Source organism: Diabrotica virgifera, chromosome 5 (genome assembly GCF_917563875.1).
Source record: "Diabrotica virgifera virgifera chromosome 5, PGI_DIABVI_V3a".
NCBI classification, from domain to species: Eukaryota; Metazoa; Arthropoda; class Insecta; order Coleoptera; family Chrysomelidae; genus Diabrotica; species Diabrotica virgifera.
Window position 1 is genome coordinate 48,949,974 of NC_065447.1, and position 25,711 is coordinate 48,975,684.

General features: G+C 33.2%; 1 protein-coding gene across 2 annotated transcripts; it reads left to right on the top strand.

The window, feature by feature from the left end:
- The first annotated feature begins 439 nt into the window (after positions 1 to 439).
- Positions 440 to 2,842, top strand: LOC126885025 (uncharacterized). Of its 2 annotated transcripts, XR_007698232.1 has the most exons (3): positions 440 to 1,125; positions 1,684 to 2,392; positions 2,469 to 2,842. XR_007698232.1 is itself a non-coding variant. In XM_050651444.1 (2 exons), exons 1-2 carry the CDS (start codon positions 545 to 547, stop codon positions 1,940 to 1,942), a joined length of 840 nt encoding a protein of 279 aa, XP_050507401.1. In that variant the 5' UTR covers positions 440 to 544; the 3' UTR covers positions 1,943 to 2,842. The 2 variants fall into 2 exon arrangements, 1 of the variants encoding a protein (XP_050507401.1); XM_050651444.1 differs by having other exon boundaries at positions 1,684 to 2,842.
- The last annotated feature ends 22,869 nt before the right edge of the window (positions 2,843 to 25,711 follow it).

A 25,711-nucleotide genomic window follows, 5' to 3' on the forward strand; every position in this document is an offset into this window, starting at 1 on the left:
TTTTCCAATTATGCGAAGTGACGAGATTTCAAGAACTGCTATGAAAGATATGCTCATTTGCTCATATGCTGAAAGCTTGCTAAGAAAGCACAAGCGTGCTCAAATAAGAAATGTTATCTCAAATAAAATGAGAGAATTGGGACGACTTCTTATAAGTTTGAGAAATACAACTGGAATTCAACTACTATTTGATGCTTTGAAACCACAGTTTTTTGATAATATTGTCGGAGCTGTAAAAGTTATTAGCGGATATTGTGAAGAAACCAAAACCTTTCAAGCGAGCAGTTTGGCACTACACATGGGGACCACGCTTAAACAAGTTTGTAACATAGCTACAAAGAATATTATACAGAAAAGTCCTATTATAATCTGTACTACTGCCGAAGAAAGTCTTAAAGACATTAAGCGTTTAAAAAATCTTATTGAAAACCATTGGACATCTGAGATTTCAAGCCTTGCACTGAAAAATTTAAAGGAAAATAATTATGTTTCTCCAAAATTGTTGCCATTGACCCAAGATGTTATAAAATTCCAAACTTTTGTAATGAACGAAGCCCATGAAGCTTCAGATGCATTGAAGAAGAATATCCACATTAAGTTGAACTATCGAAAGCTGATCGAGTCTGTCTTAGCATTGACATTATTAATAAATAGAAAGCGCATTGGGGAAATTCAGTACCTAAAAACCGAGACTTATAATTCAACAGTCAGTGAAAACCAGCAAACCGAGTTTCTAGATTGTCTTTCAAAAACTGAACAAACTTTGTGCAAGAATTACAAAAGAGTAGTGACCGGTGGAAAAGGAAGCAGACCTGTTGCAATTTTATTTCCACCGGACCTTCAGAAATTCATTGAACTTCTTCTATGTTTCCGAAGTATTTGTGTGACTCCGACAAATCCGTATTTATTTGGCAATCCTAACACAGAGCTGTGGTTGAGTGGCTATCATATTGTGAAAAAGCTGGCGACAAAAGCTGATGTTTCGGATACAACTCTGTTTACATCAACCCGTTTAAGAAAACAAATTGCCACATTATTGCAAGCAATCAATATTAAGGATGACGAAATGGAACAGTTTGCTACTTTCATGGGACACACCAAAAAAACACATGAATCGTATTATAGGTAATTATAAATTCAATTTTTTTATCATTTTTATCAACGACCATTTAAAAACTACATTCACTTGTGTTTTATCAAGTATAATGATGAACTTTATTTAGTCGTGAATAATGAATCATAATTCACAGGTCATAAATAAATGACAATTTGAGTTTATTTATATAAAAATACAACAACTTACATCTGAAGAAAAAATAAAAAACTTCTTACACCGTAGGGGATCGAACCTATATGTTTAGAATAGTATTTGGGGTTTAAAATCTTAATTTCATTGCTTTTGTTCCAATTAAACAAGTTACACCAAAATCAAGTAGTATCTACTACATTTTTGATTTAAAAAAATTCATGTGTAGTACAAAAACGTTTTCATTTTGCTTTATTTATTTAAAAACCGTGCTTATTACCTATTTTTTGTGGCACTGTCCATATTTCGCATACATTTTTAATGGGAAAGTTCTGTTTTCCAATCCTCTTTTAAAAAACAGAAACTAAAGGTCAGTCTACTTGGCTACATACTCAAATGTACGTACTTCTGATACTTTAACTAGTTCTGTCTCGTAGGCTTCCTCAAGACTTGTATCAGACAGCAAAAGTTGCCAAATTACTTATCGCTGTTAATAGTGGACAAGTAGCAAAGTATAAAGGAAAATCCCTTGACGAAATAACTTTGTCAGACAATGAATCATTGCTGGATGAAACTGGAGCAGAAAAACCTTTATTTCATGGTAAGAAATTCATAATTATTTATTTTCTTTTAAGGTACCAGAATGAAGGAAACTTTTTTATGACAATAAAGTTTTTTGTAAAATCAACAACATAAATTCCAATACCGTAAAAGTGAATATTTTGTTTGAAAATTAATAGGTTAATGAAATCGTTTGTTATTTGCTGTCATTAGAACACGAAGTACTGCGCCAAATTCATTACTGTAATATTGATTCGGAACACAAACAATAGTGCAATGAAAATTTTTAAATTTCAGTTTATTTTCAAAATTCGCCCCGTTAAAAAAATATAGATGCTTAAATTTTCAGTTAATACGTTAACTAGTATCTACGAAATATGGAGGAATTTAAAACATGCTTTACTCACCACGTAACTTTAGCAAATCAGGTTGATATTTCATTAGGATTACTAGAAAAAATTAATATATGCAGGCATGAAGATTTAATATATATATTGTTTTTAGATCAAAATATTAATGAAAATGAAATAGAAGAGACGTGGGAACAGCAATTCGGAGAACAAGCAATGAAAAATGCGGTATTAGGTAATTATCTATTTTTCCTTATCCAGAACTAAGAATTTAAAGAACGTGGAATGAAAGATAAACTGTTATGTTTTAGATGAAAGGGAAAATAGTATAAAAAAAGGAAAGCGAGGAAAGTGGAATTCAGAGCAAAAAAATGTATTGAAAACAGCTTTCAAAGATCACATAAAAAACAAAAAAGCTCCGAGAAAAGAAGAAACCGAGTTGATAATGAAAAAAGCTTTTGTTTATAACTGTTATAAAGGTTAAACAATTGCTAATTTACTTTAAATATTTTAGACTTGCACTGCGCTAGTATAAACGTTTAATTTTATTTCAATGTTTAATAATTATTTTAGTCATTCTCAGCATTAATTATAAATAAGATAAAATGTAAAATAGCTATTAACCAAATATTTAATGAAGTACTCGTATTTACTTTTGTACTTTTTTTTTCTTGCAGCTGTTTGTATTTTCAGTTTAAATTTTTTTCCATAATTCGAAATATAATATTTTATTTATTATTTTGTATTATTTTCTGGTTTTTCAGACATTTTTTTTTTTAAATCTGTAATACCTGTTGCAGGAAATTTACTCAATGAAATCGAGTAAAGAAATATCTAACAATACATATAGGTATAGGTTGTTTTATTATAAAACAATGTATTTGTTTTATTTTATACTAAATACTGTATCAAATTTTGTTTTCAAGATGAAAAGAAGGAGAACTTTATATTTCACCAATACTGTCGATTTTTCCAAGGTGGGCATTACCCACTCGTGTCCCTGAGAAGCTACACCGATGTTTGTGTTCTTTATTGAATTAGGCACTCTGTATAGTATTTTTAAGATTGATTATCTTTATATATGTGTGTCGTTCTTACTTCTAACAATTGTGATTTACGCCCAATGGTATATATGTGAAAATAAATTTCACTCACGTTTTCAAGCCCAGCGGCGTTGTCAAATGTCGGGCTTCATAGCGATTTTTTTAAATATAATAGTTCAAATGTATAAAACTTATACACGAAAGCGCCCCCTACCGCATGATTTTGGAAACTTTTTGTATAAGTGTATGTATAAGCTGTACGTTGTGAAGCCTTCGCAATAATTTGTCCAGTTGGGTAAGAAAGTAAGGGGAATCCAATGGTTGTTAGATACTCGGGCGACGTTTCGAAACCCGCAGTCGGGCTCCAAAAGGTAGTTGCGGGCTTGTAAACGTTCAAAATATATCTTGTACGGGCCTGTATAAGAGCGTTTATATGTGTATATATATATATATATATATATATATATATATATATATATATATATATATATATATATATATATATAGGAAAATATTAGGGTGTAATTATTTGCATAATAGTAGAGAAACTAAATTTGCATAAAGTTTATCAATCAATGTGTGGATTTGCGTGAAAGATTTGGTATGCTTTGTTGAAATGCTTACATTGAGTGTCCCTATTTAGGATTTTGCCCTCTTCAGGGTTTGTAGTGAATGTGATATGTAGTCAAACATCAGACAATGGCCGCAAAAGCAAACAGTCCGAAAACACAATGGGGCAAGTGTGGTGGTCCTGGTGTTCCTGGGTTATGCCGGACGGCGGTGGTCCAGAAGACTATCAGAAAACAGGGAAGAAAGAATGATGGAGTTGGTGTTGGTTCCATTGACATATGTGTGTACTGTCCGTGCTTTGCCCTCGACCAAGCTCCCTAGAAACCATTGTACGCCAACTGGTAAACCAGCGGCCCTCGTCGGCGATCAGGAGGTGGCTTTTGAGCGCGGCGTGAACAGTGTGAGTTCGAATGTTAAAAATAGTTGCGGCTATTTTCTGGGACGAACAGGTATAATTGTGCAATGAAGTTGGAAAACCGCAAAAAACCAACTTCTCCCTGTCATAAAGTTTATTGTATATGGTAAGTTTTATTAGTACTTGGCGATAAACTTTCCGCTTACAAAGGCGCCTTTCATAATTCTGTTCAACGATTCTGAGAAAATTGATTTCAAACCAATCAACAAGCGCATGTGTTCTCTAAGGCTTAAAGGAAAATGGTTTAACCTAACCCTCTTCTCAACCCACGCACCAACTGCAGAAGCAAATGAAGACGACAAGGAGGAATTTTATGAAATTCTAGAACAACAGTACAGAATGGCACCCAGACACGACGTCAAAATCATACTGGGAGACTTCAATGTCAAACTAGGTAAAGAGGACCATCTTAGAGCGGTGATCGGTACACATAGCTTACACGATAACACCAATTATAACGGATCAAGATTGGCAGAGTTCGCTGTAGCCAACAATATGGTAGTGAAAACTACACAGTTCCAAAGGAAAAATATACATAAAGTAACCTGGGTGTCAAATGACGGAATCACACGAAACCAGATAGACCACGTGCTCATCGACGGAAGACACTCTAGCAATATCATCGGCGCACACAGTTTAAGGGGAGCAGAAAGTGACTCTGACCACTTCCTGGTCAGAATAAAAATGAGAACAAGGCTAAACACGAGACATCCAAAGCAACTCCAACAAGGAAACAGATGGGACATTTCAAGGCTCGATCTACCTGATAATGAACGCCAATATCAGTCACTGATCCAAAATAAATTGCAGACAATGGAAGAAGAAGAGACATCAACACCAGAATTGACCATAGACCAGAAATTGCAAAATATAACAAACGCCATAGAAAGCGCCGCAGCGGAAACGATAGGGAAACAAAAGAATAACAAGAAGAAAAACCAGTTGTTTGACCAGGAGTGCGAACAAAGCTTACAGCAGAAAGCAATCAAGAGGCTGGAGCTACTAACGCGACCTACAGAAGAGAACAGGGAAGACTACAACAGAGTAAGGACTCAAACGAGAAGACTTTTGAGAAGAAAAAAGAAACAGTACCTAGAAGCACGAATACAGCAACTCGAGGAGGAACATAGAACCGGTCAGTCTAGACAGTTTTATAGGGACATAAAAACAATGACGGGCAACACGATCAACAGCCCAAGATTTATAAAAGACGATGCAGGACAATTGCTCACTGACGACGAAGAGATAAGCCGCCAATGGAGAAAGTATTTTGAGCAACTCTTAAATACAGAAAACCCCACAACGACAGGGCAACAAAGACAGTACCAGTTATCCGAACCTGAAATACCAGGGCCCACACTAGCTGAAGTAAAGTCCGCAATTTCGTCCCTAAAAAACCATAAAGCCCCAGGCCCAGACGGCATACAGGCGGAACTACTAAAAAAAGGGGGAGACAAACTACATCTTGAGATATATCATCTTATAAGAGAAGTCTGGGAAAGAGAAGAAATACCGAAACACTGGCATGAAAGCCATATAATACCTATTCACAAGAAGGGAGACAAACAAATATGTCGGAACTATAGAGGAATATCGTTAATTAATACAACATACAAGATTATATCCATAATACTGTTTAGAAGATTAACTCCATATGCAGAGGAAATAATAGGCGACTACCAAAGCGGTTTCAGACCGGGAAGGTCGACTATAGACCAGATCTTCGTCCTACGCCAGGTATTGGAAAAAACTGGGAATTCAACCGCGATGTACACCAAATCTTCGTGGACTTCAAACAAGCTTACGATTCTGTTAGCAGAGAAGCATTGTGGGAGACTATGGTAGAAATGGGAGTACCTGGAAAACTGGTACGATTAGCAAAGGTGAGCACGGAGAACGCTTCCGCACGAATTAGAGTTGGCAGCAACACGTCGGAGGAATTCCTCATTGACACAGGACTTAGACAAGGAGATCCTCTCGCCCCCTGCTGTTTAACTTCGCACTGGAACATGCAGTAAGGAAAGCTCAGCCACAACTGACAAACGGATTTGCCGCCCAAGGATCAAAAATACTATTAGCCTTTGCGGATGACGTGGACACAATTGCACAATCCACCAGAGATGCAAAAGAAGTTTTCACCCTATTCGAGAACGGAGCCAAGGAAGTTGGTCTTAAGGTCAACGAGAACAAGACCAAGTACATGGTGGTTACGAAGAACCCAAGACCAAGGGTTAGACAAAACGTAACAATTAATGAATACAATTTTGAAGTCGTCAAAGAATTTAAGTACTTGGGAGCGATCATAACATCTGAAAATAACTATGAAAAGGACGTGGCAGCCAGGATTATTGCAGGAAACAGGGCATATTACTCGTTAAGGACCCTACTTAAATCAAAAATACTCTCAAGAGCAGCAAAAATAAGAGTATATAAGACAATAATTCGTCCCACAATAACGTACGGAAGCGAAACCTGGACTCTGAATCAGCGGGAAACAACAAAATTACTGGTACTTGAAAGAAAGATACTGCGGACTATCTATGGGCCTTGCAGAGAAGAGACAACAGAGACAACATGGAGAATAAGACACAATGATGAACTCCAGACAATATACGGAGATGAAAACATAGTACGCTACATTAAATCATACAGAATACGATGGGCGGGTCACGTACTAAAATCAAGTGACGAAAGACTTCTAAACACCACATTCTGGGAAAGGCCCGATGGAAAAAGGTCAGTTGGTCGCCCAAGAAAGAGATGGAAGGACGCAGTAGCCAGCGATCTACGCAAAATGGGAGTACAGCAATGGGAAATAGTTGCTCAGGACCGACAACAATGGAGGGAAATAGTAAACGCGGCCAAGGCTCACATAGAGTTGTAGAGCCAAATGATGATGATGATGATGATGATGATGATTCTGAGAAAAGATTGTAGTGACGAGCCGATGTACCGATAGAACGTGACACCGACAAAAATCATCTTCACAAAGTGAATAATAACCTAGGAGCCCGTATAGGTGAAATTTGTAATCATTTTAGCCTATAACTTAATAGTAGAACCTAAAAGAACGTATGAACACTGTGCAGTCACTTTTTAGTGGGACATCCGTCTAGAGTGGCGCATCAAACTTTCCACTTATGGACGGGATAAATAAATTAAAAGCTACCCTGCCTCACTCCTAGAAGTAAATTATTTTTTTTTTAATTTTTTTAAGTTGTATGTGATTAAAAATAAGACTCAGCGTCATTTTAACCCACCACCTCCTTTACCCTTCCGCCGTCATGAAAAACTTAATTTTTCGTTTTTATTTTTTATTAGGAAGGATTAAATCAATTTTAAAATTTTTAAAAATTCACCGGCATAAAATATATCTATTTTTTATAGATCCGTAGATTGAGTGAACATAACCTCAAAAATTTTCTTTAATTCTTTTTTTTTTTAAGCGTATACCTAGCTTCTTTTTTTTGAGATGGCTGCAGGTCTAATTTTGTTTCTATTTGTTGTATTTTATCTCCATATTTTAAATTTTTTCAGATTTTTCCGTAACGTTCACCATTTTTAAAAATCCAAAAAACTCTTTTTTTAGGGCGTTTTTGGGGGTGTGAAAGTATTTCTTCCATTTTTAAATATTCTAAAGGACTCAGTTACGCCAATTTACATATTACCTATACAAAAACATTAATATTATTTTAATCGATTTTAAAGTCTATAGATTAGGGAAAATCCCCAAAAAAACTCTAAAAGCAGTTTTTAGGATTTTTGATGTTATGTACACTCAACCTACGGATATATAGGGTGTCCCAAAAGTAGTGGAACGGTCGAATATTTCGCGAACTAAACATCGGATCGAAAAACTGAAAAATACGTGTTCAATCATTTTCAAAATTCTATCCGATGACACCAAACACCAACCCCCACTACACCCCCTGGAGGTGGGGTTGGGGGTGACTTTAAAATCTCAAATAGAAACCCCTAGTTTTTCTTGCAGATTTGGATTCGTTACGTAAAAGTAAGCAACTTTTATTCAAGACATTTTTTCGAACTGTGGATAGATGGCGCTATAATTGGGAAAAACGATTTATCCTGATACCATAGGTAAATTATAGAAACGGTCTAATATCTCAAGAAATACACTTCCAAATGAGAAATCAAAAAACAGGTTTTTAATATATTTCGAAAACCTATCGATAAACACCAAAAATGACCCTCCAACCCACCCCCTGGAGACGGGGTGGAGGGTAAATTTAAAATCTTAAATAGCAACCCCCTGTTTTTATTGCAGATTCGAATTCGCCATGAAAAATTAAGCAACATTTATTCGAAATATTTTTTAAAATTGCTGATAGATGGCGCTAATAAATCGTATTTTTCCAATTAAAGCGCCATCTATCAACAATTCTAAAAAATGTTTCGAATAAATGTTGCTTAATTTTTCATGACCAATACGAATCTGTAATAAAAAGTGGGGGTTGCTATTTAAGATTTTAAAGTTACCCCCCACCCCACCTCCAGGGGGTGGGTTGGAGGGTCATGTTTAGTGTTATTCGATAGGTTTTCGAAAAGTATTAAAAACTTTTTCTTTGTTTTCTCATTTGGAAGTGTATTTCTCGAGATATTAGACCGTTTCTATAATTTACCTATGGTATCAGGATAAATCGTTTTTCTCAATTATAGCGCCATCTATCCACAGTTCGAAAAAATGTCTTGAATAAAAGTTACTTACTTTTACGTAACGAATCGAACGAACTTACTTACGTTTCCATTTGAGATTTTAAAGTTACCCTCCACCCCACCTCCAGGAGGTGTAGTGAGGGTTGGTGTTTGGTGTCATTTGATAGATTTTTGAAAATGATTGAAAACGTATTTTTCAGTTTTTCCATCCGATGTTTAGTTCGCGAAATATTCGACCGTTCCACTACTTTTGGGACACCCTGTACAAAAATTGAATTGTTTTCTAAAAGTCTCAATTTTTTGAAATTTTAAAACTGATTGCATCCCACATAAAAAAATAAAAACGAAAAATGAGCTCGCTTAAGACTACCTGTTTTTCGACTTACCTGGTTGTGTTTGGGTTTATGTTTTAATACAAAAAAGCTGCAGGAAAGAACAATGTAGTGATAATATACTAAAAGTATCAATTCTTATACTGTATTAAAGGATAAACGTATAAAAGGACTGTATAAATGTTAAAATATTGGATTGTACTTAAAGCTAGTCCATTACTATTTATTAATTTTTGATGATAATGACCGTGTCATAATTATTCCCTGATAATGAATATATTTCTACATCAACAAAGGAATTTAGAACGTCGTCTCCCTGTTTGTTATTAAAAGCAAAAAATTCTAATAGTAATAATAATTATAGTGTCTAGTTATGCATAATTGTGATACAAAAGCGTAAATCAAGCAATAAACACAGTGGGGTTTAAGTAGCTTTTAAGCCTTTAGGGCCTTCAAAGGGCCTTCAAAGGGCTTTCATAAGGACAGAACATTGAAGTGTTGTGAGAAATAGGCAAAAAGTACGAAAAGTAAGAAATAATAGACACAATAAAAATAAGAAAGTTATGATAGTCCAGAAAGCCACTGCGCATCCGCTAGGAAAAATATTCTAATTCGGATTTTTTGCACAATCTTACTCAAAAAGGACTCCTTTTAACAAATTTGCATGTTGCCAGGACCAAAAGGTGGTCAAAAATTTTTTAAACGTTTTTTTTTTTGTTTTTTCCTAAAATTATTTTTTTTTGCATGGAAAAAAGTATTTTTAGGTTTTTTGGATCATTCCAAACAGAAAAGGTCTTTAGTGACTTTTCTCTAAAAATGATTGATATGAGTTTTTGACATATAAGCGATTAAAAATTGAAAAATTGCGAAATCGGCCACTTTTAACCCTCAAAAACTATGTGAAAAACTGAAAATTTGAATGTTGCCAAGGTAGGTAGATATTCTTTAAACATAGGTTGATGAAATTCCGAAGAGTTTTTTGCAATACAGTATTCAAAACCCCTTTGTTTCTTAATTGCTAATCAAGCGTGCGCGACACTCTTTTTCACCGACGCGACAGTATGGTGCAAATGAAAGGAATAAATTCGTTATTTCGTAAACCGGCGACTTTAAGGAAAAATCCCGAAACAGGTCGATTTTTATTTTTAAGTTATGATATTGTGGCATATATGGTATACTAGTGACGTCATCCATCTGGAAAGTGATGACGTAATCGATGATTTTTTTAAATGAGAATAGGTGACGTGTGCTAGCTCATTTGAAAGATTCTTCAATTCTCTATTCAGCAATATAAACATTTACATAATTATTTATACAGGGTGTCCAAAAAATTTTTATTAAATTAAATTATTTGACAAAAAAAAAGAAGTAGAAGGACACCATGTATAAATAATTATGTAAATGTTTACATTACTGAATAGAGAATTCAAGAACCTTTCAAATGAGCTAGCACACGACCCCTATTCTTATTTAAAAAAATCATCGATTACGTCATCACGTCCAGATGGATGACGTCACTAGTATACCATATATGCCACAATATCATACCTTAAAAATAAAAATCGACCTGTTTCGGCATTTTTCGTTAAAGTCGCCGGTTTACGAAATAACGAATTTATTCCTTTTATTTGCACCATACTGTCGGTGGAAAATAGTGTCGCGCATGCTTGATTAACAATTAAAAAACAAAGGACTTTTGAATATTGTATTGCAAAAAACTCTTCGGAATTTCATCAATCCATGTTCAAAGAATATCTACCTACCTTGGCAACATTCAAATTTTCAGTTTTTCACATAGTTTGTGAGGGTTAAAAATGGCCGATTTCGCAATTTTTCAATTTTTAATCGCTTATACGTCAAAAACTATAATTTTTAGAGAAAAGTCACTAAAGACCTTTTCTGTTTGGAATGATCCAAAAAAAACCTAAAAAAACTTTTTTCTGTGCAAAAAAAAAATAATTTTAGGAAAAAAACAAAAAAAAAACGTTTAAAAAATTTTTGACCACCTTTTGGTCCTGGCAACATGCAAATTTGTTAAAGGGAGTCCTTTTTGAGTAAGATTGTGCAAAAAATCCGAATTAGAATATTTTTCCTAGCGGATGCGCAGTGGCTTTCTGGACTATGATATCTGGGATGCGCACTGATGGGACAGCGGTATGGAATATTAAGAGAGATAATAAAGAAAAATATCAAAGGAGAAAGAAGTATAGGAAGAAGGAATGTCTGTGTACTTTGTAAGCACGTAAGAAGTTATACTTCAATTATATGATTTCTTAAAAATAAATATACTTTAAACAGTTTTTTTTATTTTTTTTAACACCAAACTAATTTTGTGCTTACCGCTTTCAAAAAAATAAAAAAAAAGTATAGGATTGCTCCGGATTCTAACTCAAGACCTCTCGATCTCTGGCCGAACGCTATACCAAATACGCTACGAGGACTGTGTCTGTATCGGTTCAGACGTACCTAATGAAAATTCACGGTAAAAACAGACAAGGTGAAGTATAATAAACATACAATAAAATATTTTAATAATACTCTTACTCCTGAGGAAGACAAATCCAGACACAAAAATTATAATAAATATATTTACTAAAAACACTAATATATTCTTTTCACACCTTTTCTTCCACTGATATATTTATACATGAAAGATTTAGCAACTAAACGCCATACTGTCTGTGTGCGCATGCGCGCAGTATTATGAAATTTTACTCTCAATCGCGCCTAAAGAAGTATAACTTCAAAAAGGTCTCATGAAGGAAAGTATCATGGTCATTTAAAAAGGACTTGTATAAATTCAGTTCAATAGAACTCTTTAGGAGCGGTATCTATCTTTGATATCTATTTTTGCTAATTTTATTTTCTTAATTTTTAATAAATTTTCTCAAAACGAAACATTAGTCATTTAAAATTCACATGTAATACACAAACCATATGCCAACAAGTGCCGTTGATTTCGAGAAACGAAAATATATCCATAAACAGATTGTATAAAATTAAAGTTATTTTAAAGGAAACACTAATTGATTACGATGCCAGATTGCCACACTCTTCATGTCAACTTCTTAAAATACAAAAAGGTTCTCATCTTTTAAAAGGCAAATGCAGTAATTTATGGCCCTTCTGGCCATTATCGCAAAACCGCAAACCAGTTGACATAATAGTTGGTGGTCCGGCCAGTCAGTCTCTACACAGAATGCGAACGATTCAGACACACCCTTGCTCTCGCTAACAATACCCCTTCGAGATATAAGCAAAACACCACGCTTGTTTACCCAACATAAATAAATATATTACTGTCCGTTGTTACACTTATTTTTAATTAATTCCGTCAACACACACCACCGGAATAAAAATATTTACCAAAAAAATCTCTTCCTTATTGACATTGTATGGACTTTACGGTCATTAAACTTTTATTGATTAGTCATGACAAATAAAACAAGAGTGATGACAAATCAAAATATCACAATCGCCTTTGACGGGAGTGACATCTAATGTGTCCGAATATTGTGTATACCTAGGTCACACTATCAAACTAGGCAAGTAGAAGAAAATGGCAGAGATAACTAGAAGAATCCAAATGACTTGGCAGCAGTAGCAAGACTCAGGGACGTGCTTAAAAAAAATACCAATAAATATAAAGAAAGGGGTATTCAACAGTGGTATTCTACCAGTTATGACCTATGGAAAGATCATAACATCATGGAAGGCAATAGTAACTGCGGCAAAGACTCACGAAGAGTTGTAATGCCATTGATGATGATGAGGTAAGACCTATCTATGGAATGGACACCATAAAACTTACACAGTTATTAGCCAAGAGATTGAGAAAAATACAGAGGGCGATCGAACGAGCTATGTTAGAAGTATCTCTAAAGGCGCATTTAAATCAAAGCGAACACGAACGAACGAACGAATTCGTTCGTTAACTTTATTGTATTTGTACAGCGAATCGAGCACGACCCAACGAATTCGTTCGCATTCGCACATGTTCCAACCGATGTCGGTAAGTTAGCGAATCATCAAAGGAAATCGTTGTTCAATGTGGACAGTGGATAGACGGCAGCGAACGAATTCGTTTAGAAGTACTGATTTAATTTATTTACAAACATTAGTTTGAGAGAGTTTTTTATTGTGTAGTCGTGAAAACATAATTTTGCAATATGAACTGGACCAATGAAAAGATACTTCAATAGATATATAGAAATGAAGAATGCCTATGAAACCCGAAATCGAAGCTATATAAAATAATAAACAGAAAAACTGATGCTTGTTTTAACATTTCTTTAGGAATGGGTTTTGATGTCTCTGAACTAAAAAAATTTAGTAGCTTCTGGCATCATTTAGACGAGAAAGACAAAAAGAGTATTCGAAGTGGTTTGCTTTTAAAAGCCTAAGGTTTTTATTGGGTAAATTTTAACCCAGAAATACTAATGAGGTAAGAAAATTAAATTAATTGCTAAAATTAATTAAAAGCAAATTTATTTTGATACACCAATTTTACAATTTATTATTTGAACATAATATAGTCATAATACCAGTAGCAAGCAACTTTTTCGAGGAAGAATTTTAAGAAAGCTGGTTCTTTAATATATTATTCTCTATGCTCCCTCAAACATTGTATGATACCTGCTACCTGGCTGCTGATACAGATTGCGTTCATGAGTTCGAAGCACATAGGTACCTACCTAAATATATTGAATTCAAAATTATTTTAAGAAGATAATTTTTTTTGTCATTACTTTTGTCATTTTTAGAAATATGAATACAAATATTATGTCAGTAATTTATATGCTAAAGAGTGTTACGTTTGACCCGTGCTCTTGTACGGAATGGAAGCATGGACATTAAAGGCCAGTTCCATTAACAAATTTGAAGTGTTTGAAATGTGGTGCCTACGTCTAATGCTTAAAATATCATGGACGGACAGAGTCAGAAATGATTAAATACTGAGGAGAGCGGTTTTACAGGATAGGGAACTTTTTAATTATGTTAAAATAAGAAGACTGCATACTTGGGGCACATAATACGAGGGCACATAAACACTTTTCAGCAACTGATACTCGACGGAAAGATAGAGGGTAAGAGGGGTATGGGAAAAAGGTGCCATTGCTGCGTAATCGCCATCGCCAGTGTACAATAATCCACGGCTATCAAATTATTTGCAATGCTGCTATAAAAACAGTAATATTTTATAAACAAGACAATGTACGGTGGACGCCTACGCAGAAATACACGGCATCTTAAGAAGAAGAAGAAGAAGAAGAAGAAATATGAATTTATAATTGCTACATATTTTTGGACGTTTTATTTGTCTCAAACTTTAGTTGGTAATGCGAGATTTAAATAAAATATTAATAAATAAAACTCTTCATCAAAATTTATCAGCAAAATAATAAAAAATACTTGGATAAATTATTTTTGAGTCTAGAAATAATTTTTATTTTATTTTAATTATTAAAATCAAATTTTTAAATTAAATAATTATAGAATAGAGACAAGACAAAATGAAATTATTGAAGTCGTATCAAAATTTATACTTATATTTATGAATATGACATATTTGTTTCCTTACAGAACACACATTGCATTTTATAAGCTATTATTGTATTAAAATTTACCCAACATGAAACACGACAATAAACTTGAAATAATGTGTGACTGCCCCATCTTAAATACATCTGCGGGCAATATGCACTCCCGATCATCAACGATTGCGAACGTTCGCTTCAATGTAAATGGCCCTACTTTGTAGCGAACGAATTACCAAGCGAACACCAACGAACTCGTTCCTTCGTTCGTTCGTTCGTGTCCGCTTTGATTTAAATGCGCCTTAATACTACGCGAGCACAGTCGTAGTAGCGGAAGACCACACAATAGGGAACTTGCATAAATTTTTAAATATTAAAATGATATTAAAAAACATAAGGTAACATGATCTTAAAACGCTTGCATGCGAAAACAACAAATATTTTTAACCCGTGCACTAATTACGACGCTTTGAAAATGCTATAAAATTCAAATATCTTAGGAGGCTCTTGAACGTCCTTCTATTGGTTTGACGTCACGGGCCACGCTCAAATGGGCTAGCTAGTCGGAAACAACGCGATTAGGGTAGGTATCACGGGTATATTACATTTTAATCGTCTTTAATGGAAAATTCCTAGGTATTATTTATGTTCATCTTATATATTGTAATAAGTAGTTCCCCAATCAGCTTAGTTTTAAACTGAAATTGATAAAGTTGAGTGCTACTTTGTAAAGAGTTTAAAACGCATAATATGACGGACGAGGGTTTTTCAAAAGGTCAATCTGACTAACTTACCTACCGTTGATGTCTTCATCGTGGCAACTTTTATAAAAAGTAGTGAAAGCTATTCTATTGGAGAAATGCGAGGTGTCAAGGCATGTAGAGACTGGAAAATATGCACTAAAAAATGTCTAAAATATGCATGCAATATGCATTTTAAAACAAGCTGAATATGCACAATTAACATGCAAATATGCATTTATATATGCACTTATTTTTATATGAATAATTTTATGGTTTACGTTAAATACATAAATAAATAAAAAATAATAAAAATAAATAAATAGGTTTGAATTTAAACCAAATTGTATTATTATTTCTTAATATATTTTTTTAACTTCAGGTTTTGTGACAAATAAAACGGCAAAATATTTTATTTTGACCACAAGATAAATAAGAGTACAATAAAATAAATGTACATATTTTTATTGTTACAATATTGATTCATATTTTCTAAACTAATATTATAAAAAGAGTACAATAAAACAAATTTACATATTTTTATTGTTACAATAAATAATCATATATTGATTCATATTTTCTAAACTAATATTATGTCTTCTATCTGTTAATATTTGTTTATAGGCAGAAAAAGATCTCTCAACGTCACAAGATGTAATTGGGGCATATTTAAACTTTGCTATTAGAGACGGATCCATATTAATATTTTCATCGAAGTTTCCAAAATTGATTATATTATTTATTGAACGCAATAAAGTGAAACCCTCATTTTTGTTTAAAACGTCATCAAGTTTATCTTTAATTTTTACTCCAATTTCCCCATTCAGATTTGTTATTTTCTGTTTAACCGAATCAACAATAGACATACTATTGTGAAGACATAAATTTTGAGCCTCTAATTTTGTAATTGAACTTTCAATGATATCGAAATTCGATTTTATATACAACAATTGATTTTTAATAGACTTTTCTTTAAAAATATTTTGACAGTTATCAATAGCGGTACAAGTCGGATCAAAACTTGAAATAACGCTTTTGATGTCGTCGTAGTGTTCAGATAAAAATATAGCACTTTTAAGCCAAGTTCCCCATCTGGTTAATACTGGTTCTGGTGGTAAAGGAATATCGGGAAGCATCTCCCTATATACCTGTACACGTAGTGGTGCTTTCAGAAATACTTTTTTTACATTATTTATTAAGGTGTTTACATTGGGAAATTCAATTCTAACTTTCTCTGCAACTCTGTTTAGGCCGTGCGCCAAACATGTACAGTGAATTAAATTAGGGAAAAAGATTTTAAGATTGGATGCAGCTTTCATCATATATGAGGCGGCATCACTAAGCATTAATAATATTTTTTCAAATGGTACTTGATCAGGTAAAAAAAAATTTGTTAGGGATTCGTTAACAAATCTAGCTATTGTAGCATAGTTTGTTTTTTCCAAACATTTTACACTAATTAAGTATGAGTTTTTAAAATCGCCAGAGTCGTTAAGAACTCCAACAATTAGATTCGCAATTTGTCGACCCTTTGTATCCGTTGTTTCGTCGACGGAAATCCAAAGATATTCGGCTTTTAACTGATTTTTAATACTCGTCATCACATCTTTGTAACATGCACTGACATATTTTTTCCGAAGAGTTGAAGAACTTGGTATTTGAGCTGGTTTATCTTTAATCTTGCAATAAGTTTTTAAAAAGTTTTGACACGATTTATGTTCTAACTTGTGCAGAGGGATATTGCAGTTCAAAAAAAAAATGGCATAAATCCTTTGCAAAGGTTTCTTGCCCAACTGACGTATTCTGAATCTGCAAACTATTCTGTAGAATCTGCTGGCGAGGTTTATTATCATTTTTTGATAGCTTAGTTTGGTGAAGTGAAGTTTTTATGTGTTGAACTACTTGGAATTTCTTTTGACATGGAATCTGGAATATAATGATAATGATGTTTTAGATGTTTTCGTAAATAGATACCTACATTAAAATGATCAAACTTTTTAAACCTCCCCCAATTTTTTTTTATTTCTCAAAGTGAAATTGAAATCGTCAAACAATAAAGTACAGTCAGTGTACCGTAGTATACAGGGTGGGCCACTCTCAACACCTCGCTCTGTATAAGCCAAACCGTTGCGAACTTTAAAAAACAGTTTTTGAAGAAATGGGACGGTTTGTCATTTTAGAATAGACAGACACATAGATGTGCAAAGAAGTTTGATAAGTTTAAAAATCTATTGAAGTGGAGAACTTACCTTTTTATCACAAATGGTGCAAAACATACTTTCACTGTCGATAACTTTTAGATGATTGTTACTTCCAATCCAACTTCTGAGAAGACTTGATTTTTCCCTTGCTACTTTAGGCATTTTCACAATAATAATAAAATGATTTTTTTACACAGTATAGTCAATAACTTGCAATCACAAAAGTTGAATAATCGGCGATTGATTTAAGACTAACCATTCATAAAATAAAATAATCTATCCTACCCTTAAAATGCTTAAAATTTCGTTTTGGTTGGTTTTCCCAGAATAATTCATAGTTGGCCGACACTAGCAGAAAGTACAGGTAATATTTGTAATGTTATTCAAAATATAATCGGTATTTACTTAGGTAATTTGTAAATTCTGAGAAGTCTATAAATCTTAAATATCCGGATAATGATACCTGCAGCTATAAATAACGCCCATTATGTTTATGGGTACAACAACAAAGGAGCTTAACAGCAAAATATTTACTTTCACATTTTATTTTAATGGATGTTGATGTTACTAATATATACCTTATTTTTAAATGGGGTAGAGTAAATTCCCATCAAAATATGCATTTATATGCTCTTAAATCTCCAAATATGCAAGGCATATGCATTTATGAAAAACATGAGAAATATGCAGCATATATATGCATATGCATTTTGCATATAATCCAGTCTTTACATATAAGTAAGAGTTATTAATAAGCATGTTTAAACCGTTTATAACAATAATTTGGTACCATTATATTATAGTATACGGTTTACCCCGTGGGTTTGATCTACCTACCTCTAATCCAAGGATTTCGTATATCCTGGAAAAGATTACGGTGTAATTTGCATTATAATAAAGATTATATTTTATTGTAATATTTATTAGTACTTACTGGAGCCTTTCATTATTGTGTTCAAAGCCTTCTGAGAAAAGATTATGGTGATTAGCAGACGTACCGATAGAACGTGTACATAGCCAACAAAATCCTTCTTTACAAAGTTAATAATACGCATAAATAAGAAGAATCATTATTGTAATTTTACAAATTAATATCTTTATCATCTCCGCTTATACTTACACCGCATCCCTCGGTAGACCGCAAGCTATAGTAGAAACCCTACTGTAGACCGCATACTATAGTAGCACCAATACTTTTTAGTTACTCTTACTTTTATTACTAAAAGTTTTGTTTATTTTTAAGTTACTTGTTTCTTCTTTGTTCTTCGACACAAGAAACGATAAAAGTAATTTCATAAAAATTTCTTTTTGATACATGTCAACAGAGATAAAATGTTAATATTTTGCCTAACAAAGACTTCTGAGAAAAGATTATGTGATTAGCAGACGTACCGATAGAACGTGTACATAGCCAACAAAATCCTTCTTTACAAAGTTAATAATACGCATAAATAAGAAGAATCATTATTGTAATTTTACAAGTTAATATCTTTATCATCTCAGCTTATACTTACACCGCATCCCTCGGTAGACCGCAAGCTATAGTAGAAACCCGACTGTAGACCGCATACTATAGTAGCACCAATACTTTTTAGTTACTCTTACTTTTATTACTAAAAGTTCTGTTTATTTTTAAGTTACTTGTTTCTTCTTTGTTCTTCAACACAAGAAACGACAAAGTAATTTCGTAAAAAAGAACTTTTTGATATATGTCAACAGAGATAAAATGTTAATATTTTGCCTGTCACAGAAAAAATTATTTTTGCCACAGAGTAAAACAAGATATTTCAACTATATTATTTATCTATGGACAAACTGCATTAAATGCAATAGCCCACCCCGAACGGGCAAACGATACGAGTGGCCTGTGACGTCAGACCCCCAGGTCCCGCTTTTGAAAATGTTTAAAACGGAAATTTTAGGCGCGGAACTTTGATTCGATGTTGTACGTACACTATTCATTGTTAAGACGTAATATTTTGAATATAGCATTTTAAAACATAATTTAACAATTTTATGCAAAAAAAATTTTTAGTGCAAGTTCCTTATTGATGGATAGACGACATCAAAGCAAAAATGGGGAGAAACTGGCACCAAATAGTACAAAACAGAGAAGGATTGAAAACTCATGGAGAGGCCTTTGTCCAGGAGTGGACGCAAACAGGCTGAAGAAAAAGTTAAACCATTGGTAATAGCTAATGCGTTTTAGTTAAATTTTTTAATTATCAGCTTCAAGTAGTCTGTCATTGCTTGAATATAATCAATATGTATAAATATTTAAACATTTTGGATAGTAATAATTCAATATAAATTATAATTCAATATACATTTATTAATAATTCAATAAAAGTATTTTCCTGCAACAGAATATTCTGATAATGTCGTATATTTTTTCAGTGAGACTAAGTTAAATTTAATTTAGTGCAGGTGGGATTTGTTTTGAATTGAAGATTTTCCATGAAATTTGAAATGGAATCAATTCAGGATGTACGGTATGCGGCAAAATAAACAGTACTGACATTCGTATGCCTCAAACTTGTATTAGTCCAAGTAATGAAGGTTACAATAGTACAAAACCTCGCAATTTTTACAGAATGGATACATTTGCTTGAAAGTTTGAGAATAAGTAATGGATAGTCCAAAGATCAAAATCTATATGATGCTGAAAGGCGCTTTTACCATGGGGGTGGTTGCCACCCCATCTCGAGGAGTGTAAGTTTTTTATTATATTTTGACCGCAAAAGTTGGTAAAAACATTCATTCTAAGCAAAAAACTTTCTATACATTTTTTTGATAAAATTAATAGTTTTCGATTTATCCGCTACCGAAAGTGTTAATTTTATATCGAAAAAATCACTTAACTTCACTTAACAAAAATGTACCTTTTGAAAAAATAAACTAAACCGGTTTTATTAATTTTCTTTAAGACCAATAGTAATCGAGCTCTACTTTGTTATATGTTGGATCTTCTTCGTCAAATGCTAAATATTGTAGTTTCAAAGTCAAAAGACGGGAAAACTATGCATTTTTCGAGGATAACTTGTAGAAACTAATTTAATGTATTTAAAAATATTTACCTCCAGAAATAAAAAAAGTATCTAGCTCAAAAATTCAGTAACATAATGAACAGAATGTCAGTCCCTATTTTTTTCAGCGAAAAAGTGATCGGTAGCAACCCCATAATCACCATCCTAATTAAAATTATTCATTGAACTTATTTCGTCTTCTTTATTTATGTACCTATTAATAATAGGTGCTAGAAATTTGACCGGCTTAGAACGATTAGTTTAAAAAAAAATTGAGTTAAAACCAAGTAACGAATTTTGGTAATTTGGAAAAAAATAGCCTTTTTCTTCAAAATAGAAAGATTAGTTTCAGCGATACGAAAAAATGTTTAAACATGAGCTTGTAGCTTATTTAATTTCCAAGAACATGGTTTGCAAAAAATTTTTCTACGCCAAAAATTGAGTGAGCTATTGACAATTAATTATTGTGATAACATGCAAAAACCACCTTTACCCACCCTTTCAAAGTCACCTCTTTTTGCGACTGAGGATTTTAAAAAGATTTAATATTAATAGGCTTATCGATCTTGTAAAAACCTAAAAAATTGCTTACCAAACTTTCTAAGATAAAAAATAAAAAGATACGGTTAAAAAATCAATATATTTAAAAAAAAAAGGAGAAATCAAATTGGAAGCAGAATAATGTAAGTTAGCAGTGTTTTTAGTCATTGGTCTTATTCATTATTCTTTATTTTTGTATTAATAATGGATCTACCCCAAAATCCCGACAGCCAAAATCCCGACACGCCAGAATATCGACAGGCCAAAATCCCGACAGGCCAGAATCCCGACAGGTTTGATAAGTTTCTTTTTAACATATAATTACATTTAGTTCTTGTTTTGTGTTTATGGCCATCTGTTTTTTAATTTTTGTTACTAAACCAAATGTAGTGGTCGGAATTTTTACTTATGCAAGGATTGTTGCATGTCGGGATTCTGGCGTGTCGGTGTTTTAGCCGTCGGGATTTTGGCTGTCGGGATTTTGGCTGTCGGGATTTTGGGCGGCACCGATTAATAATAGATTCTAGAAGTTTGACCGGCTTAGAGTTATTAGTTTTTAAAAAACTGGAATAAGGAATTTTGTTAAAAAATGCCATTTTCTTCATAATAGAAAGATGAGCATAAAAAATGCAAAAAAATATTTAAATATGAAATTATAGGTTATTTAATTTCCAAGAATATGGTTTGAAAAAATTTTTTCTACGGCAAAAATTGAGTGAATCGTAAATGAGTATATCGAAAAACATTGATTTTTTCGATATACAACTAACATTTTCGATAGCGAATAAATCAAAAACTATTAATTTTAGCAAAAAATGTATAGAACATTTTTTGCTTAGAATGAACGTTTTTATCAACTTTTGCGATCAAAATATAATAAAAAGTTTCCACACCCGTGATAGGGTGGCAACCACCCTCATGGTAAAAGCGCTTTTCAGCGTCATACAGATTTTGATCCCTGGACTATCCACTACTTATTCTCAAATTTTCAAGCAAATCGAACCATTCTGTAAAATTTGCGAGGTGAAACGCTTCGGTTACTGGACTATAATATGTGTCAGGCGTCGAAACGTACTGAGTGGTTTCCGAACGTCGTTATAACGTATAGTCTAAGAGCTAGTGAACCCTCCGACTAACGGTCGCGGTCGTCCTGTAAGGCTAGACATTTGTCTAGTCATAATTCATAGCACACCAAGGCTAAAAACCATGACCTGGCAGGCCTCAGTGGTGCACGTGTATCTACCAGGTGAATCGAAAAGTGTTACCAGGACATCGCACACATCTTATGGAAAATATAATGTCACTCAAATTCAATAAAATTTATACGATTAGATTTGTTTTAAAATGACGGTCAATTCTTATCATTGCGCCAGCTCTTAATTATGATTAATTACGGCGTAAATTGCAATTAAAGTTTATCGAAATCGCATTTTTGGAGTCCATAAAGTGTTAGTTTACAACCATTATTGCTCTGAGTGCTATTCAAAACAGCTTAAACCCCGCTGGGCCTAAGCGGATTAGTGAAACTAATCTGCTGATTTATGGAGTACCGATAATCTGGGTATTTTAAAATATTTTTTCTCTCTCTAACTTATGTACGTACCCATTTGATTTCAGATTTATTTATATCAATTTCTGCTCTAATTATTGAAAATACAGAGTTGGCGCAATGATAAGATTTGACCGTTAATTTAAAACGAATCTATTCGTATAAATTTTATTGCATTTGAGTGACACTATATTTTCCATAAGATGTGTGCGCTTTAGGGGGTAGAATAAACTTTCTCCTGTAAGGTTTAAATTTAAGTATGTGTTTGAGTAAGTCATTCAGAAGAAATGTGTACAATGACAGGCGATTCTGAAGAGCATAAGACCTTGCCAGGCGAGGGGAAAGATTAGGGGTTTTTCCTAAAATTATTTTTTTTGCATCGAACAATTTTTTTTTAGGTTTTTTGAATCATTCCAAACAGAAAACGTCTTTAGTGATTTTTCTCTTAAGTTAAAAGTTTTTGTTATATAAGCGATTGAAAATTTTGAAAATTGCGAAATCGGCCATTTTTAACCCTAAATCGGACATTTATCTAAAAATTTCAATGTTGCCAAGATACGTAGATATTCTTTAAACATTGATTGATGAAATCCCGAAGAGTTTTTTGCAATAAAATATCGAAAACGCCTTTGTTTTTTTAATTGCTAATCAAGCAGGTGCGACACTGTAGTATAAGTGAGGACGTTTGAGTTGGCATAAATTCATTATCTCGAGAATGGGCAAATTTCAAGAGAAATCCTCAGACAGCTCGATTTTTATTTGTAAATTAGGACTTTTTGGAATATATATAATACTAGTGACGTCATCCATCTGAGCGTGATGACGTAATCGATGATTTTTTTTAATGAGAGTAGGGGCTGTGTGATAGCTCATTTGAAAGGTTATTGAATTTTCTATTCACTAATATAAACATTAACATAATTAATTATACAGCGTGGACAAAAAATTTTTTTTATTAAATTAACTTTGATTAAATTTGACAAATAGAAGAAAATTTTTTTTTGTACAGCCTGTATAAATAATTATGTTCAGTATATTACTGAATAGAGAATTAAATAACCTTTCAAATGAGCTATCAAACAACCCCTACTCTTATTTAAAAAAATCATCGATTACGTCATCACGCCCAGATGGATGACGTCACCAGTATTATATATATGCCAAAAAGTCCTAATTCAAAAATAAAAATCGACCTGTCTGAGGATTTCTCTTGAAATTTGCCCATTCTCGAGATAATGGATTTATGCAAACTCAAACGTCCTCACTTATACTACAGTGTCGCACACGCTTGATTAGCAATTAAAAAAACAAAGGGGTTTTCGATATTTTATTGCAAAAAACTCTTCGGGATTGCATCAATCAATGTTTAAAGAATATCTACGTACCTTGGCAACATTGAAATTTTTAGATAAATGTCCGATTTAGGGTTAAAAATGGAGGAGTTCTCAATTTTCAAAATTTTCAATCGCTCATATAACAATCAATGGGATTGCATCAATCAATGTTTAAAGAATATCTACGTACCTTGGCAACATTGAAATTTTTAGATAAATGTCCGATTTAGGGTTAAAAATGGAGGAGTTCTCAATTTTCAAAATTTTCAATCGCTCATATAACAAAAACTATTAACTTAAGAGAAAAATCACAAAAGACGTTTTCTGTTTGAAATGATTCAAAAGCTATTAACTTAAGAGAAAAATCACAAAAGACGTTTTCTGTTTGAAATGATTCAAAAAACCTAAAAAAAATTTGTTCGATGCAAAAAGAATAATTTTAGGAAAAACCCATAATCTTTCCCCTCGCCTGGCAAGGTCTTATGCTCTTCAGAACCGCCTGTCATTGTACACATTTCTTCTAAATGACTTACTGTAACGGTCACGTTACAAAATTAGCTCTTTAATTATTATTATAATTATTTTCCCTCGGTCTCCATTTAAATTCTCTAATTTCTCGTATAGGACTACTGGGGTGACGTCATACCTCGGTGATGGAACGTACTCCACCTATCGAGAATGATTTCGTTTTCTGAGAGAATTTGACGTTCACCTTGGCGGAGAAACGTCTCTCGTTCGTCACTTGGTTTGTGGCTGCTAATTAAGTGGGTTGGTTTGGTACTTGGTACTGGTACCATGAAATGGCGAATGAGTTCCATACACCTTATTTTATAACATCAATCCAGTTTTTTTAAGTAAAAAGTTACCAGCAAGGGTTGTCTGGAGTTAGGGAGACATGTGTGTGACAACTCCTGTTGGAGCCTAATAGGAATCATTTGGTGAGATTTATTTTTTTTTGTAATAATTTTTTAATTAGCCATTGTCATGTGTTTTTTGTTGTGGAATATTTAAAATATTAGTCCCATTGTTAAACTTTCTTAGTCAATCTATTAAGGGAAGGGTGTAGATGATTTCGATCTTTATATTATCTTTATATCGATCTTTATATTAATGGGGTTTTTGGTTTTACATAACCAAACATTTTTGAAGTCCTCAAATTAATATTGGAAATAATTACCATTTCTCTGTAGGTTTTAAATTTATTGAACATCCAATATTTTATAAATTCAATATATTTTTACAGATATTTCCTCAAATAAATCATTTCAGTGTCATTTATTCATGTCTTCACACTTAAAATAGTTCAAGGTTACCTGAGATTGGTTTTTTGTTCCATTTTTAATGGCCGGTTTTTCTATACTATTGCTTCTAAAAAGTATTTCTTCTTCCCTTTACTTTTTGCTCATGTTTAAAATGGGAAATAAAACTGGGAATGTTTTTAGCCATTTGGAAGAAACCCTAACATGAAACCGTAGCCCTTTGACCACCCAAGGAAACCACTGCAGCCACGGCCAAGTCACCATTGGGAGTATGTCGATTTGGGAGCAAGCTATGGGAGCGTTCCAGCTCAATTTTCGTCTTGGCACCTGGGCC